This window comes from Polyergus mexicanus, unplaced genomic scaffold (assembly GCF_030449975.1).
Source record: "Polyergus mexicanus isolate NDT 795.1 unplaced genomic scaffold, iyPolMexi1.0 SCAF_2, whole genome shotgun sequence".
Lineage (NCBI taxonomy): Eukaryota > Metazoa > Arthropoda > Insecta > Hymenoptera > Formicidae > Polyergus > Polyergus mexicanus.
In genome coordinates, this window is record NW_027223322.1 from 4494133 (window position 1) to 4510649 (window position 16517).

At 33.1% G+C, this 16517-nt stretch overlaps 1 protein-coding gene across 1 annotated transcript; it reads left to right on the forward strand.

The window, feature by feature from the left end:
- Positions 1-1861: 1861 nt before the first annotated feature.
- On the forward strand, positions 1862-3723 carry LOC138941527 (uncharacterized). Its single transcript, XM_070311288.1, is given in 3 exon segments — positions 1862-1952; positions 1955-1995; positions 2435-3723. Coding segments are annotated over 3 exon segments (417 nt in total). The 3' UTR covers positions 2720-3723.
- The last annotated feature ends 12794 nt before the right edge of the window (positions 3724-16517 follow it).

The window sequence follows — 16517 nt, forward strand, 5'->3', positions numbered from 1 at the left end:
TAAATGTAACATTAAGTATAATTAATATTTGCATGCTATTATTAATGTACAGATTTCTTTAAAATGAATAAAAATGAACATATCTTATCGCCTTTTTCGTATATATAATCTATTATTTTTTAGCACGAGAAACTGTCAATGATAATTTTTCAAATAAGAGTAAATTCCAAACTTACACAAAACACAATATTAAATATCCGATTGCACGAATTTTAGGATGCAATATAAATGTCTTTATTAGATGATAGAATACTATATCCAGGTGTTAAAAAGGCAATTATCGACAATGATGTGCAATTTTGGCGAGATGCGACCGTTTTATCTTTTGAAAGACACAATGTAACCGCCTGCGACAGCAAACGCTCGTGAAAAATTGATCATCATTACTGAAAAGAGTGTAACGTTGTATTCCCAGCGTGACAAGTGGAAACTTGAATAAAATATGATTAACGACGCGGATCGTTACTCCTGTGCCAAGTTACCGTAACTACTGTGTCGAGAAGCGAATCGCGTGTGCCTTTCGTCTCCCGCTTTAACATTGTTGTCGTGCAAAACAATTTCTGACGGTAAATCATGCCAAGAATTTTACAGAATTCTTGCGTCCGCATACCACCCATATATTCTAATGACAAATTCTTTGAGAAAAGCTCGAAGATTTTTCTGAAAATTTAATAAACCATTATCAATATCGCGATTATCATCCTTTTTTACATTTAGCATTAGATCCTAACGATCAAATTTTAAATATTTCTCTGAAATTAATTGATAAGAGCGACTTTATTATCAATATATATATATATATATATAATTAATAATAATATTAATATTTAAAACACAATGTATTGATTCTTGAATTATAAATAAAACTCTGCGTTAAATTTTCGCCGGAAAAGAAAATCTGATTTAATTTATATTCTATTTCGAAAAAATCCTTACAATCGAGCTATCGTATTTACGGATAATCGTCCGTAGAGAATTCCACTTTTGGTAAACAATCGTAGCTTAAAGGCGATTAGCTCGCAGTCCGACAACGGGTCCGTAAAATCCGACCTAGCAAATTGGATTCTATTGGATTCAGGATTTTCAGACGCCATTAACTGCCCTACGAATTTTGTCCGAACGAAATGGTGCGACGCAAGGACCATCTGATCTCCGTAGCCGCGAACGGGGTCCGATCGGATACAAGGCCAGAATAGCTAAATCGCGTCATGAAAATTGTTGCGACGAACGCGACGATCGTGCGGAATATCAATGAGAATCGGGGAATGTCATGTTTAACGCATAAATTAACTGAGTATCGGTACCTTCATTTTTTCAAAGAGATATAAATAATATGATGCGTTATTATTATTTACTAATATTAGATAATATTATTATTTTTATTAATATAAATCTCATATGTTTCTTCACATATTATTTATACTGTCGTATTATTATATTGTACACTCTATACGTTACTCGTGTCATAATATGGCAAAATATCAGGTTTAATTGAAACCTCACGTAACATATCTTTACCTAAAACCGAAAGATATTTTTCACTTAAGAAAAAACAAAAAAAAAATTTCAAAGTTTAAATAAATTGCATTTATATATCTTTAAATATGTTAATTATATTTTTTTTTCTTATAAAACGTTAATAAATCGATACTACAAAATTACAGATTCGACCGGCGGCGCAACGAAAGGTTCTTGCGCTTCTCTGTTTGGACGGCGGCCAAGGACGGGTTGCTCAACTCCGATACTTGCGTTTAAAATCCCGATGATGTTCTCCTCTCTCCCTCTACGTCGACGGACAATGTCAGGAGGACAATAATTACTATGCGTGATTACGCAGATCGAAAATGATAATCGCGAATCGATGCACGTACGATTGAACGCGTATAAAAGTGCGCTACCCCAAGAGCACAAGCATCAATCGATCTTCGATCTTCGAGCTCTCCAAAGCTTTCCGATTCTCTGTCAACTCAGCCTGCAGACATGAAGTGCTTCGCCGTGAGTAAAACGACTGCAATCTTTTTTCGTGATATCAACGCTAGTATATAGTTGATTGATTTGGTTGAGAAAGTTTTTCACTGCTTTTTCGGCAGTAACATTTTGATACTGTACGATTCTATATAATTTATACAGAAATATCAAATCGACACGGAAAAGAAAGAAAAAAAAAAAAAAATTAAATATATCTCGAATTCTTATAAATGATAGTAGATTTCAACAGATTTCTGAAAGTTGGAAATTTTCAAGTCTTCCTCGGTCAAAAAATTAAAAAGATTGTTTGCGCATATTTTTTCAACGTCAAGTAAGAGAATTGAAAATTCAATATACAAAATTTCGACTTTTGGGGCTTTATAAATCTTTTTAAAAAACGTAAAAATTAAAAATTCATAATAAAACTTATAAACGCATCTTTATATATTATCCTTACTATTTTTAGGTTATCGCTCTTTTCGCCCTGGTGGCCGTCGCGGCTCTCGCGGAGGCGAAACCCACCGAGGTAGAGTCCATCGAACCGGCACAGGCCGAGCCCGTATCGCCGGAAGCGGCTAGGAACAAGCGAGGGTTGCTGTTGAGCGCGGCTTACACGGCCCCGATCGCTTACAGCGCATACACCGCTCCGGCAGTCGCTTATTCCGCATACAGCTACCCCTACGCGTACGCGGCCTATTCCAGCTACCCTTATTACGCCGCGGCCTACAGAGCGCCCTATTACTTGGCCTAGATACGCCGAGTAACCACACAAGCCTGAGGGAACAAGCGAAACTATTCGACCAACCACACAGTCAGCCTCTGATTTTACAACCCTACCGACAACACGACGACGTCATTCACGGATCAGCGATCACGCAAGATAATTCATCAAAACCGAGCATATCAAGAGAAGTTATCTGAATTTGTTTTCGTCAAATATTCAAATTCTTACTTTTTTAATTACAAACTGTCTATTAATATTATTCTTCAACAAAACCGTCAGATATATGTATTAATCGTTATTTATTTGATTACTGAAAGAGAGATATCGTTTTGCGTACACAGGTACGTCGAAAAAATATCACCATGATTCAAATAGCCATTTGTATGCATGATAGAACTTTAAAAGGATCGCGCGAATAAACAGGAAGCGAACCATATTAAGAACTGGGTTTTATCCGGATAGAGTGTCTTATTTCGTAAGAGGTTGCTACTAATATCTCTTGGCAATTGTATCTATATTATTGACTCTAGGGAAAACTTGTACCGTATATCTCTGAAGTACGCTTATTGCATTATTGCACATACACACATACAGTATCTCTCTTATTAAATAGCCTACATTTTATGTGAAAACGAAACGGACCATCCACCATTTGAATTTGTACGAGAATTTGTTCGCAACGTGATACTGTATATTGTATATGATTATCCATTCTCTAAAACACAAAAAAAAAAAAAAATATTGACGAAGCGTTGTCGAGAATGTCTCTTTGTATATATTGTATATCACATTTATGAATTATATAATTCACTGAAAACACCTCGATTATATTAGCAGATACAGTACATTCTATTATTTCGTTTAAATGTCTATGTGAATTTTCATGAAAATATTCGCAGCGTGATTCTTTGTATAATATGCCGTCGCGTAAAATATTAACCAAAAAAATTGACGAAACGTTGCTAATTTTTCTTCGTGTATCTTACGTAAGATATTATTAGTCGTTATTTATGAACTTACGTATATGTAATCCACTCTAGAAAAAATATAATTCAATGCAATAAAATTCAAAATATTTTTTTCTTTTTCCTATTATCTTGCAAGAATTATTCGTATTTTGCGATTTTTTTTTCCTCACAAAGATTAAAAAAAGAAAAGAGGTAAAATTAATATTTAATACTATAAAGAATCCTGATCTTTCGTCGAAATTTCATTTTCCAGTTAATTTCGGGCAAGCTATACGAACAGAATTTTAATTAAGGTTTGCACTTATCGCCAGAATATTTAATGTTAATAGTTATTAAACTTTACGTAAAAGATTACAGAGTTTCATAAGCTGTAGAGGTTTAATGTAAGCTTCGAAAAAATATTTCCCTTGGCCTACATGTCGCGGGATATTACTCTTGTAGATAGAATTGTACCCTTGACGACGACGACGACGACGAATGCATTTTTAAGCGCACGCCTTTAGTAAGGGTTTAGAGGCACTCGCGGGAGAATACTGGCGCAATGTGTTGCGAAGAAAACCGCAAGGAAAGTTCTTGCGAAAGATCTCGCGTCTCCAAAATAGCACACATACACTTAATACCATTTTTAAAATATAAAAATATCTAGCTTACCTATTATTTACATTGTATATCTATATAAATAGAAAATCATTCTATTATGAGTTTCCTTTTGTTATTTCGTCTATTTTTTCGCAATTTCTGGATATTAACAAATTTTGTGTCTACGATTCCACAAGTTTTATTATATCCTTTTATTAAATCTTTTTTGCGTTTTTCTATATTTAATAATTTTGGATATCTAGTTCAATAATTCTATATAATATCGAAAGAAAAAAATAAACGAAAGGTAACCATTTTTGTCATTAAAATTTTATTAAAATAAAGATCCTAAAAATATCTTTTTCATAAAATAAAAATGATAATATTTTGTAATACGGATTTTTCAATCGATTAAATGATTGCATGCGCAATCTTAAAATTTTAACAACTTAAAAAATTAACACCTACTTTTAAGCTACAATTTATTCAAAGATCAAACTATCTTTATTATTTCAACACGGCGAATCAATTATAATTGTAATGATAAAAAGATCTAAACAATCAGGAAAAATGACAAAATCTGCGCGCGTTACGTATCAAATAAAGTATCCGATAAAAAGTACTTTTCGGAAATTGCCAGGAAAATACAGGAAAGAGTTTGCGGTCGTAGCCTCAGTAACTCTGGCGTGAAAAACTTTTAATTGCTTCGTTTAATTGCCGCCCTTAACAGCCTCACGTGGTAATTAAGTTGAGTCGCGGCGGCATATCCATCATCATCCTGGCACGATAAATTATGTCGAGATTATTTTGGACCGCGAGGAATAAAGAATTTTGTGATTTCGCATTTGTCTTATCTCTTTGAAAAGAAATAAATATAAGATACTTTCCGTTTCAGAAAGATTGTGTATATGAAATTTTCATATTAAAGTATGCATTTTTGAATAATGTATTTTCAAGTTAAGTTAATACGATAAAAAGTAACGATAAAAAGAAATACAATCTAAATTAATAAAACATACAAAATAAATTCTACATATGTAAAACAAAAGATAAGTAAAAAGAAAATGAATAAAAAAAATATTTGTTATATATTATAATTTTTATTTTGCCAGAAAAATTTTGAATATTCAAATTGCCAAAAATTTGAAATATTCAACAATAGAAAAATATTCAACAACAAAAAATTGTCATTTATGCATTTATGGTCTTTCAATCTCGTGACAGTGTATTTATCAAATCATTAAATTAAATTAATCAACCACGCTCGCATCTCGTGAAAATACATGACACTCGAAATAAAACAAATAACTACTAGAACAATTTTATCGGCGAGTCTCGGTAAAATCCTATCCTAGTAACTACATTTGCAAATACATTCGTCGCATTCAAAGCAAAATGCATTTTACATACAACGCGTCGCACATGTCAATGAAATTGTCAAAAAGTTCGCGTGTGTTTCGGACGAGCGAGTTTTGCGGCGACTGTCCGTTGACTCTTTTATTTTCGACTACGCTAATCCTCCTATGCATACGGAGTGTTTCGCTAACATACTTATTTAGCGAACAACGTGATAATCGATATTTAGTGAAAAAATAAATAACCTTTATTTGTTTAAAATTCATTTGAAAATCTTTTTACAGTTTTTAAGTTTTCGACGTAAATTGAAGTAGTTTCTCTATCTCGCAATGAAAATATGCAATTTAGGTATTTATTTTCTTTCACATTTGATTTTTTTTCACACAGTGTAGCCCATTAGAAAGCTTTTTGTGCAATTGTTATGCGCAATACATGAGTGTATAGTGTTTTTGGAGTTTGCGTGAAACGTGGAGACCGGAAAGAGTCTCTTGATATGATCAAATCGTATCAAGGTTGGTTGAATCGTTTTGAATATACAGCTGTTGTATTTTTTTGCGAAATCGTATACAAATTTAGATTCAGTTAACATAAAATTTATCTGAAATTTATTGCGGAATACCATTTAATATTATGTTGAATTTCTAAAATACAGTTTTATCAAAAGTCTTCTCTTTTTAATCGATCAAAGCTGAAATGCTATTTCTGCCTCGATATTCTTGTTAAAGGAAAATTATTTCAGGATTCGCCAGGGAATACTGTCACGTGCATCGAACGCGGCTGTTTTATCGAACGTCTCGTATAGGCTAGCGCAGGCAGCAAACGCAAGCGCATAATCCGAGGATTTGAAGCTCCGAACCGGCGCGGTTACCGAACCGAAACGACTGGCGCATACTAATGGTCCCTTTCCTGAAACGTCGGGCACACGTTTCGCGTTGTCTCGTACGGCCGTAGTTTCCGATAGCGGTATTAACTCCAGCAATATTGAGAACACAAAAATTAGTCGGGACTTTTTAATGGCCGTAGCTTTGTCTCACAAAAGCAGTTAATTCTTATTTTTATTTACAGCCGTATAATTATTAAATGTAACTGTAAATGAACATAATAAAATAGGTGGAAATAATTTATATTAATAATCAAGCAATTTGATTTTGTATCTAAAATTTAATAAAAAAATTCAAAGGATCCGAATAATTATTTTGAATTTAATGAACAAAATTTTTTACAATTAAACGATATTTTCTATGCAATCCTAATCCACATTTGTGCCAATCCTAAAATAGTAAAGGATGAAAACTATGATCATCCGTAATAAAAATATGCAGAATTTCAATATTTATTTTTCTTTTATTTGGTTTTTTCGACGTGTAGCTTTTTGTGCAATTGCTACGTGCTATATACAAATGCATAGCATTTTTAGAATTTTGTGTGAAATATAAACACCTAAAAAAAATCTCGTGATATATCGTTTTAAATACATAACCATTGTATTTTTCATGAAATGGGATACGTAAATCACTCCCTTTTGTATACTAAATTTTCTCTCAAAACGCGTTAATCTCTTTATTTATTTCCCAAACTCTCTATCCTTCTCATTCTTCCGTCCGCTTTACCACATTTTTATGTAAAATATACACCAATGCAAACGATTAAAAGCGACGCAGCTTTTTGATATTTCTGCAGGAGAAACAATTCATGCAATGGACATGCACAATATTTCGTAGCCCGTACAAGCACTGCAATGGCAACACAAATATATAGGGTATCGATGATTGAATTTTCTTTCGAAAAATGCCATTATTTTCAACATTACGGCAACAAATTTTCGAATTACAAGCAATTAAACACAAAGTATGAACAAATTAAAATTCAATATATGCAAGTAGATAAAAGCCCTGTGCTTTTCGTTTAATTTCAATAAAACAAAAATGGGATTAATTGAAAAAGTTCAAATTTAAAATAGAAAAAAAAATAAGAAGTAAAAGACGTAAAATTTTTTCCTTATTATTAGTAAAAGCATAGAAGATATGTATTTTCAAAGAATAATTTCTAGCTGAAAAAAAATGCGCAATATCTAAAACACCCTATATGTAAACGCAATATTACTAGGTGGTCACTCTTGCGAAAACCACACAAGCGACATATCAATAACCGCTCACACATTTCCCGAATTAATTTTCTAGAAAATACACGCTATTGTCGCCCAAAGGCTATTAATTAAACGTAACGTAAAATGACATGCGCTTTTAATGTCTATTCTACATTATCGACCATCTTAAAATGGATCTTATTATGAGTATCCTTTTTCACAAATTTGATTTTGAATAATTCATAAGTTATTATACATAGTACCATATATATATCTTTTCTTTTACAAATTTAAAATAAAATTTTTTTAACGAGAAATTGATAAAAATATTATAATTCGTCACATTTTGATTTTTAATATTAATTGTTTGAATAATTTAGATGTCAAGTTCTTTCTGTCTTATTTTTTTTTTTTTTTTTAATTAATAAACACTCTGCCTAACTCAAACGTTTACATATATAGTTAAGATATTAATAATTTTCCAAGACGATTCTCACACGTATATATACATTTGTATCAACTGGTTTGTATAGAAGAAAACAAGTTCTTGAATAACTAATAACTATTTTATGCAACCAGCCAATAACAAAGCTTGGTACCTAATCGTAGAATAATAACAGTGTGTTAAATATCCTGGCAGGACTTTAATGTAAATTCGAAATCGTCCTTACGAAACACCAATGGACTCGCGGGATGCGAGCTTTCCTTAATTAAATACGAGTTCGTCGACGAACAATTTCCCTCGATTACGCCGGCTTTGCATTGCAAATCGCAGCCTCTAACAAATCTCAACATTTGCATAAGTATAAAAATAACGAGCGGCAATGGCGCCCAGACTTATACCGGTGTGTGTGTATGTGTGTGTGATCCCGAGATGACAAAAGGTCGACGGGTACTCGTCCCAAAATTTAGATTTGTGAGATAAACTTCGTGTTTCCAATCCTCTCCCGGCCTTCGGCGTTAATTAAACCCCAATAAAAATGGAGTGCTCGCTATTGATATTTGGAACGGTTTCATTTACTATTTACGGCGATTTTAAGTCTTCGAAGTGACGTGCCCGTACAATTTTACGATTCTTATGTCATTCGAAATGTATTTAAAAGAAAGGAAAATAACAATAAAAAAATAACGATATTCTGTTTATGTCAAATATTTCAATGAGAATTGTATTCGTTCTCTACTACAAAATATCTGTTTAATGTTTTTGCTTAAATTAAAAGTTAAAAGTTTTACTCAAGATCATGTATTTTAAGAAATGTGTATTCAATAAAATTAAATAAAATTTATTCAATAAAACCTTTTTTTTCAATTAACTTTCTTTTCTATGCAATGTTTCCTTTTCGGCCATCATATCAATTTTGCTTTGATGCAACCACAGTATTCGATATACGAGAGAAGGTTATCGACACGGTATAAACAGTCGTAAAGGGATAATTCCCGTTACGGAAATGAAGCTCGTGGATATAACGAAACGCGAGTGCAATTATTTCTCGGTCATGGAGAGAGTTACGGCGCGTTGCATATTGCCGGAGGGATAGGAAAGAGTAAGCGAGTCGGCGAAAATACGTCCCGGCGTCCAAAAGAGGGAAAGCGAACGACGACCGCATCTCACCCGACATTCGGTCGGAAACCGGTTTAATTCCTGCGTAATAGAAGGCAATTAATTTTCTTACTCGAAATAAAAATCTACTGCGCGCGCATTGTACGCGAATTCTACGCTTTTTCGAAAATATATCCAATGCCGAAATTAAAAACGTTTGAGTTTAACGGTACGTCGATATTTTTACCTATCTCTGTTACATTAATTACGGAATAAATGCAAATAATTAATTGCGAATAAAAATAAATATATATATATATATATATATATATATATATGTATATGTATGTGTATATAAAAATTGTAAATAATTTATATACATTATGATGTTTTATTTATTCTACTTAATATTTCTCTTCAGCAATATGGATTCTGCAACGAAACGATATCATTCAATCTTTACCGAGGGACTCCTCGATCGCGCATAAATCACACAAATTTATCCTGAAAACCCTCGAAGTTACATGTCTCGCTAAAGTTTCCGTTTATGGAAGGAGTCTCGACACGATGCGAAAATACATGGATATTTTTTTCACAGTCAATTATAAACCGACATCCGAGATAGAACGAGGCGTGCGCAGCGACAAAGTGACAGCTGTCGATGCCGTTGCGATTTAGATGGAATGAGATCTCTCTGTCTCGCTCTCTCTCGACGAGATTTCATCCCGATCTCTCAGAACGACACGTGTTTCGGTATTTTTCGTCACGATGAAAAAAATTCGTGCTAGGTAACCGATAGATCGATTTTGCGATAGAAATAAACGATGGCGCGGCATGGCTCGATACCGAGGACGATTTAGTACGAATTTATTCTCGTACGGAGACGCAATATACCGGTCGAATCAATAAGGAAACTCACGATGCGCCTCGAGAGAGCTCCTCGACCTATTCCAAATCAACGTGAACCAATTTCTGCGGGAAACGCGAAAGAAAATAAAGAAAACGGCTTACTCAATTCGTTGCGGAAAAGGACCCGGAAAGCGGAAACAGATAAATGTATAATAGGATCATGTATGTGGAAAATGTATGATATTTAAAATTATCTTTCAATACATTAATTATATAATATATCCATGAAAGATATCTCACAAAAATATGCGAGTCCAATTTTAGTGGCTCTGACAAATCCAGAGTCAATTTTGTCTATAATAAATTAAATGAAGAATATAATTGTTATTTATTTGTGTGTACATATTATAGCTTTTTCAAAAATCCTTTTCATTGTAGTGCTCATAAATTACAAAACATTGATTTTTCCTTAATCTTTTTGTTTAAAATAAAGTAAAGTTATTAAAGAGAATGATGTTAGAAATAAGGCCAATTATTGGACATCTTTTTTATATATATGATTATTTAAATATGGAATACATCGCGTAACCAATTAAAAAATGCATATTATCATCTATCTCATTTATGAAAAAAATTAAGGAATTGAATTCGATATCTTTATATCTAAGATATTCCGAAGATAATCTCTATCGTAAAAATATCCATCTAATACTAATATAAAATGTAAATTATCTTCGCATAACTCTTAGAAATCAATAATTACAGCTTAATGATTAGCGTTGCTGGAATATGGTGACATACTTGAAACAAAAAAAAAAAAAGATTCTTTTTAATTATAAGAGCTTTAACGTAATATTTTCATGCTAATCAAAGAGTGTAATAATTTCGCTTCAAAGTAATCATCGTTAGCATAGTTCATGCTAATAATTGAGCATATTAATTATACAGCAGACGGATTATTTAACGGAGATTATTAAAAGACAGTTTGTATACTTAAGAGCCATTATGCGCCAATATACTATGCTCCGTATATCAAAATTTCACAGTAATAAGTCGTTAAAAAATTGTTAAGCACATCTGATAATCTCCAAATTAATTCGATCTCATAGTCAGTTTAAATTATTGTATTAATAACATAAAGTATAAAGTCATATAAATAAAAAATATTAATTGCCAATAATAAAAGAAGAAAAAATATCAGACTTAAAAGTTTTCTTCTTTTGGCGAATTTAAATACTCGTGGAAATTAAAGCACTTTTCTTGATTAAGTACTTAAAAAAAAAAAATAACAAATTATATCTTTGTAAAATAAAAAATATTTTATGTCGTGCAACTTTTTGATTATTTTAAATCATATTTAATTTCTGCTTTTCAATTATCTTCGCCTTTTGCGAAAGAGCGTAATAAAACGGTATAATGCTTATGATTAATACTTAATGTTTCATCGCCGTTATTAGCGTACTTGTAAGCAAATTTATGTTCGAATTTTCGAATCTGAAAGGCACGGTCGAGGAAATCGATCAGATCAGGTGACTGTCGATATCAAAACGCGAATCCGCCTACAATTTCTCACCCTGGGAAGATGGAACGAAGGGTTGAGGTTTGTCGGGCGAAAGGAGAGGGAAAGAAAAGAGAAGGAAAAAAGAAACGCGAGAAAACGCGACCGAAAAGGGGTCGAAAAAAGGGCGAGCAGCAGCTTCTCGAAATTCGGCAGAGGAGAGCGACGACGAGGAACTTCCGTCATAAATCAAACGACCCTCCTGCGAATTTCGCGGGGTTGGCCCTTTTCTCTCGGCTCTCGGAGAGCGAGAGGAAAAAGACGAGAAAAAGAGAGAAAGAACGTTTCTTGCTTTTTCCCAGGCGCCCAAATCGGAGCACTACGAGCTTGCGAGGATGGATCGATAAAGGACCACACTCGACATTGCCCGAATTCCGTAAATATCGCGTTTTCAGGCGCGAAATTCAGAGTCAATTAAACGGAACACCCGGTACGTAACACGACCGTGTCGAGCGGCGCGAAGATGAATGTTCGCCCAGATAAAAGAATTCCATCATAAATTTTTGCGCGATCAAAATTTGCGCGCGAATACGATATATGATATATATCGCGTAAAGGCGAAAATATTTCACAATTAGAAGTTATAGCTCTCGAGAATCGTGCATTAATGAAAAAAACTGACTTCTCACCTATACCTTTAAAAAACAATTCAAAATTCTAAAATCAATCAAATCGTAATATAAACATACATCGCAGGATGTAGATTACGGTTGTGACGTGTAAACAAATGTGTTTAAATTACGGATGCAAAATGAAATTTCGCGAGAGCATCCACGATAACGTCATGATCATGAAAATTTATGTATCCCGCGTGGAAGAAATGTTCGTGAAGCGCGTTGTGTGCGAGCTATTGCTGAAACCATAATTTAATTGAGACGTAAGGCAAACCAAAAACGATAGGGAAAATATATTGATCATGGTAGCAACAATAGCGTCAAGCCGTAAAACTCGATTCTACCAGCGATCCGGCACGCATCTAACTATCGTCCGTATTAATAGCCATACAACACACTCACGTACACGCAACAAACACACATTTCGAGGGCAACGTTCAACCATGAAAATATCTTAATACCGATCTGCCGAGTGTTCGCAGAGAATGAGGAAAATTAATGTAATAATATAGGGCAACGGTGCGAGAGATCGACCCTAGGTCGTTTATGTCCCCATCGCACGTGATCCTGCGCCGAGAACCGGGCTATTCAACCGTGCCTTTATGGCTTCAGGGAGCCCTGACCATTCGAATTGTGTTCCGGGGCGCCCTGCTATATTAACTAATTTGGAGATATATTACGCTTGCTTTTACGCGTATGCGAAAAATATATAGATATAATATATGTATCTATTTATAGCAATATTCTTTGTTAAAGAAAAATTAAAAAAGAACAAATCATGTTTTTTTTTTCTTTCTTTCTTTCTTTATAAAATGGGCGATAATTTTATAAATGCTATAATGATACTATATGAAAATAATGATATCAGATATTATTGATATCACAGATATAGACCAAGCTTAAAAACTCTTTATAAAGGCTTTTCTTTTAATTGTAAAAAATTTATAGTTCATTATTTATCGATTGTTCGTATCGCATAAACAAAAAAAAAAATTATTACAATTATAATCTGATAATTCTGGATTATTTTACATACACACAATACCGTTATATAAATCTAATTAAATATTTATCGTAAAAAATTCGCTATTTATCGCTTTTCTTCTATTATTTAGACAAATAAAAAAGATCACGCGATTTCTGTGACATCTGTAAATTTGAAATATTTATCTCCGTTTTATCGAAGTCTCGCCAATGAATAAATCATCCACTTATCTCGCAATTTTCGCGCGAACAGCGCCGTTAGGCATCATTAAATTACCTCGTTAACCTCTGTCACTATGAAAACGCTCTCTGTATAAAGCGCGTTACGCGATCTCAAGAATTAATCTCAGATTAAACGTAACCTCGGAACCTCGCCCGCGTCTGCCTGACAAGAGATACGCTACTCGGACGTTGGCTGTTGGCGAAAGTGAGAGAGAAAGAGAGAGAGAGAGAGAGAGAGAGAGAGAGAGAGAGAGAGAGAGAGAGAGAGCTCTTATAACCCGCTTTCGTTGTGGAACTAACGTCGCGCAAGGGTAGTTTCCACATTGATATTATTAACTCCCTTGCGCGATGGATAAGTCGAAACGATTCTCCCTTCGCGCGTATAATTTTCTCGTCACGTGTACCGACTTTAGAGATTGTTGACTGAATGTTGGAGAGGCTCAGATTACTGCGGATTTGTCAAATTACATTAGACGAGCGACGTACGATTTAGTTATCTTTCTGAGCTACATAGAAAAAGTAGATATGTGAAACGTAATTTAAAATTAATCTAGATTATAGACTGTGTGTTTGTTAGAGATAATTACATGTTAGCTTATTATTCTTGATTACTCTATGTAATAATTCTTTTTGTATTAAACAAAAATGAAATAATACATTAATAGTTTAATTTGAATGACGCGCGCGATAAATTAATTGACAAAGTCCCTAAAATTTTTTTAATTTAGAAAGAGGATTGTACAACCATCTCGATATTTTCATTAAAAAGAAATCGATTGCAGTTCCGTTAAAAAAGAGAATTTTCCATAATAGATACATCTATATTTAGAGAGAAAGGATATATTATAAAAATTATTTTTATCTTCTATATATTACTATATATTTTATGTAATATAAATTAATAAGAAATTATATACATATATGTATATATATAGAAAAGATTAGAAAGATGAAAATCTCAGCGTGAAAAAACGCATTACAAAGAACCAACAATGGTGTTTACATTGAAAAACTCGGAGGCGCGAGAGATAAAATGCTCGCTGTAGCCAAAACAATTATATTTTTGCGCTCGATGGGCGTCATTTAATTAAGCAAATGGGCCGATATACTTCTGCGACGGTGTTACTCAAAGTGTTATCTCTAGAAATTAATTAACCGTTGTTTCTCGGTCTTCTAATCGGCGCAGCGCGAACGAATACGCGACGTTGTTTCAAGTGAACAAATTTTCTTTATGAGAAGAAAAAGCCATGCGGCGAATCGGCGTTTTAATCGGTTATTCCAACAAGAGACTAAAATTTTCATCTCGCGGCTCTCGAAACTAAATTAATGGCTGGATCGATACGTCTCGATTAGTGCGCTTATAATACCGACCACAAAATTCCCAGCCGCTAATGCAAATTTATCTCATCGGTTATGATGTGTTTTATTCATCAGCCATCTTGAAAATTATTGAATATTGATTAATGTCTCTTTTCGCGATAACTTTTACTTTTTTAAATTATCTATATTTTCCTGGAGAAAGAAGATTCCAAACTATCAATTGCAAATAATCAATAATAGCAAATATTAAAGATATCAAGAATAAAAATTGTTGATTTGCAAAATCGTATACTGCACTAAAAATATTCAAATATCTATAAAATATTTCAATATCTGATAATTGTAATTTTTCTGGCAATATTAATTTTTCTTGAAGAAAACGATACAGAATTTTTTTTACGATACATTTTAAGATAATTTAAAACCATATGATTTTCTCATTTTTTCAATATCTTCTTTTATACTTATTAAGAGGAAGAAATAATTTGTATACATATATTATCAATTTAGATAATCTTAAATATATTTAACATTTATATATTTAAATATATAATTTAAATAATATATTTAAATAATATATTTATATATTTAAATATATCAATAATTTAAATATATCATATCATATTTAAATATATCATATATTTAAATAATATATTTATGTATTTAAATATATCAAGGAGTTCATTAAAGATTAATTGATTAGCCTTAATCAATGTCGAGACATAACCGAAGCTTCGAAATCTCCCGTGAAACCGAAAGTGACGCGGAATAATATACTTGAAAGCAAACGTGTCATCTGGATGTGCGCGCATAATTCTCGATCGTGTTACGTAGCTAATCCTTAACTACGCATATCCACGCTCGTAGCAGCGAAAATTACGCCTAATTAGGCGCGAGTTATTGCAGGACGCTATATGTGCGTGATTTAATATTACTGTACAAACGCGCCGTGATATTAATCAACGTACGGTGGAATGCGATACGCCCTCGATATAAATTGCAAATACCCTTCTCATCTTTCGCGCCTTCCGTTCTATTGCATGTGTGTTGCTTAATATCGATAAATTTTTAGAAAATCAATCCTAGATTACATTCTTTTATCGTACTTTTTTATACAATATTATACGCGATTTATTAATTAAATTTGTTTCGACGTAACAAGATTCTACGAATATCCTATGACTCTCACGTAAATATGTGTGATTGTGTCCATTTAAATCTGTGTGATATAATATATATGTGATAAGTTTATTTTTGAAAAATTAACTCTAAACGCTATACAGGGCTTATTCGTTAGTAAGCGCATTTTTTTCTCGCGAGATGACGATATCTTTGTTAATATTATATATCTCTGTGTAATCTGTGTATTTTTGATCTCTTTTTTTCAACGCATTTAATTGAAATTATATTCCCTTATTAAAAATTTGAACACGGCAAATGTGGCTCTGCACGCATTCACATCATTTAAATTAATATACAAAGAGCATATATAATATACAGATTCTCTTACAGACATCTCTTTAAAAAGGATTCGCGTATAATCTCTTAAGCTTCTTCAGATTTTGCTTTTTGATTGTCGCTCGAGATACGAGGGGAGAATTTCAATCGCTCGCCATGAAATATTCTCGCTTACTCGGAATATCGCGCGGTCTACCTAACCGATTACCAGAGCGCGAACTAGGAAGCGGTTAGGATTGGTCAGAGCGCGGTCGGCGGATTATTAAATTTAATATGGCCAATTACTCGAAA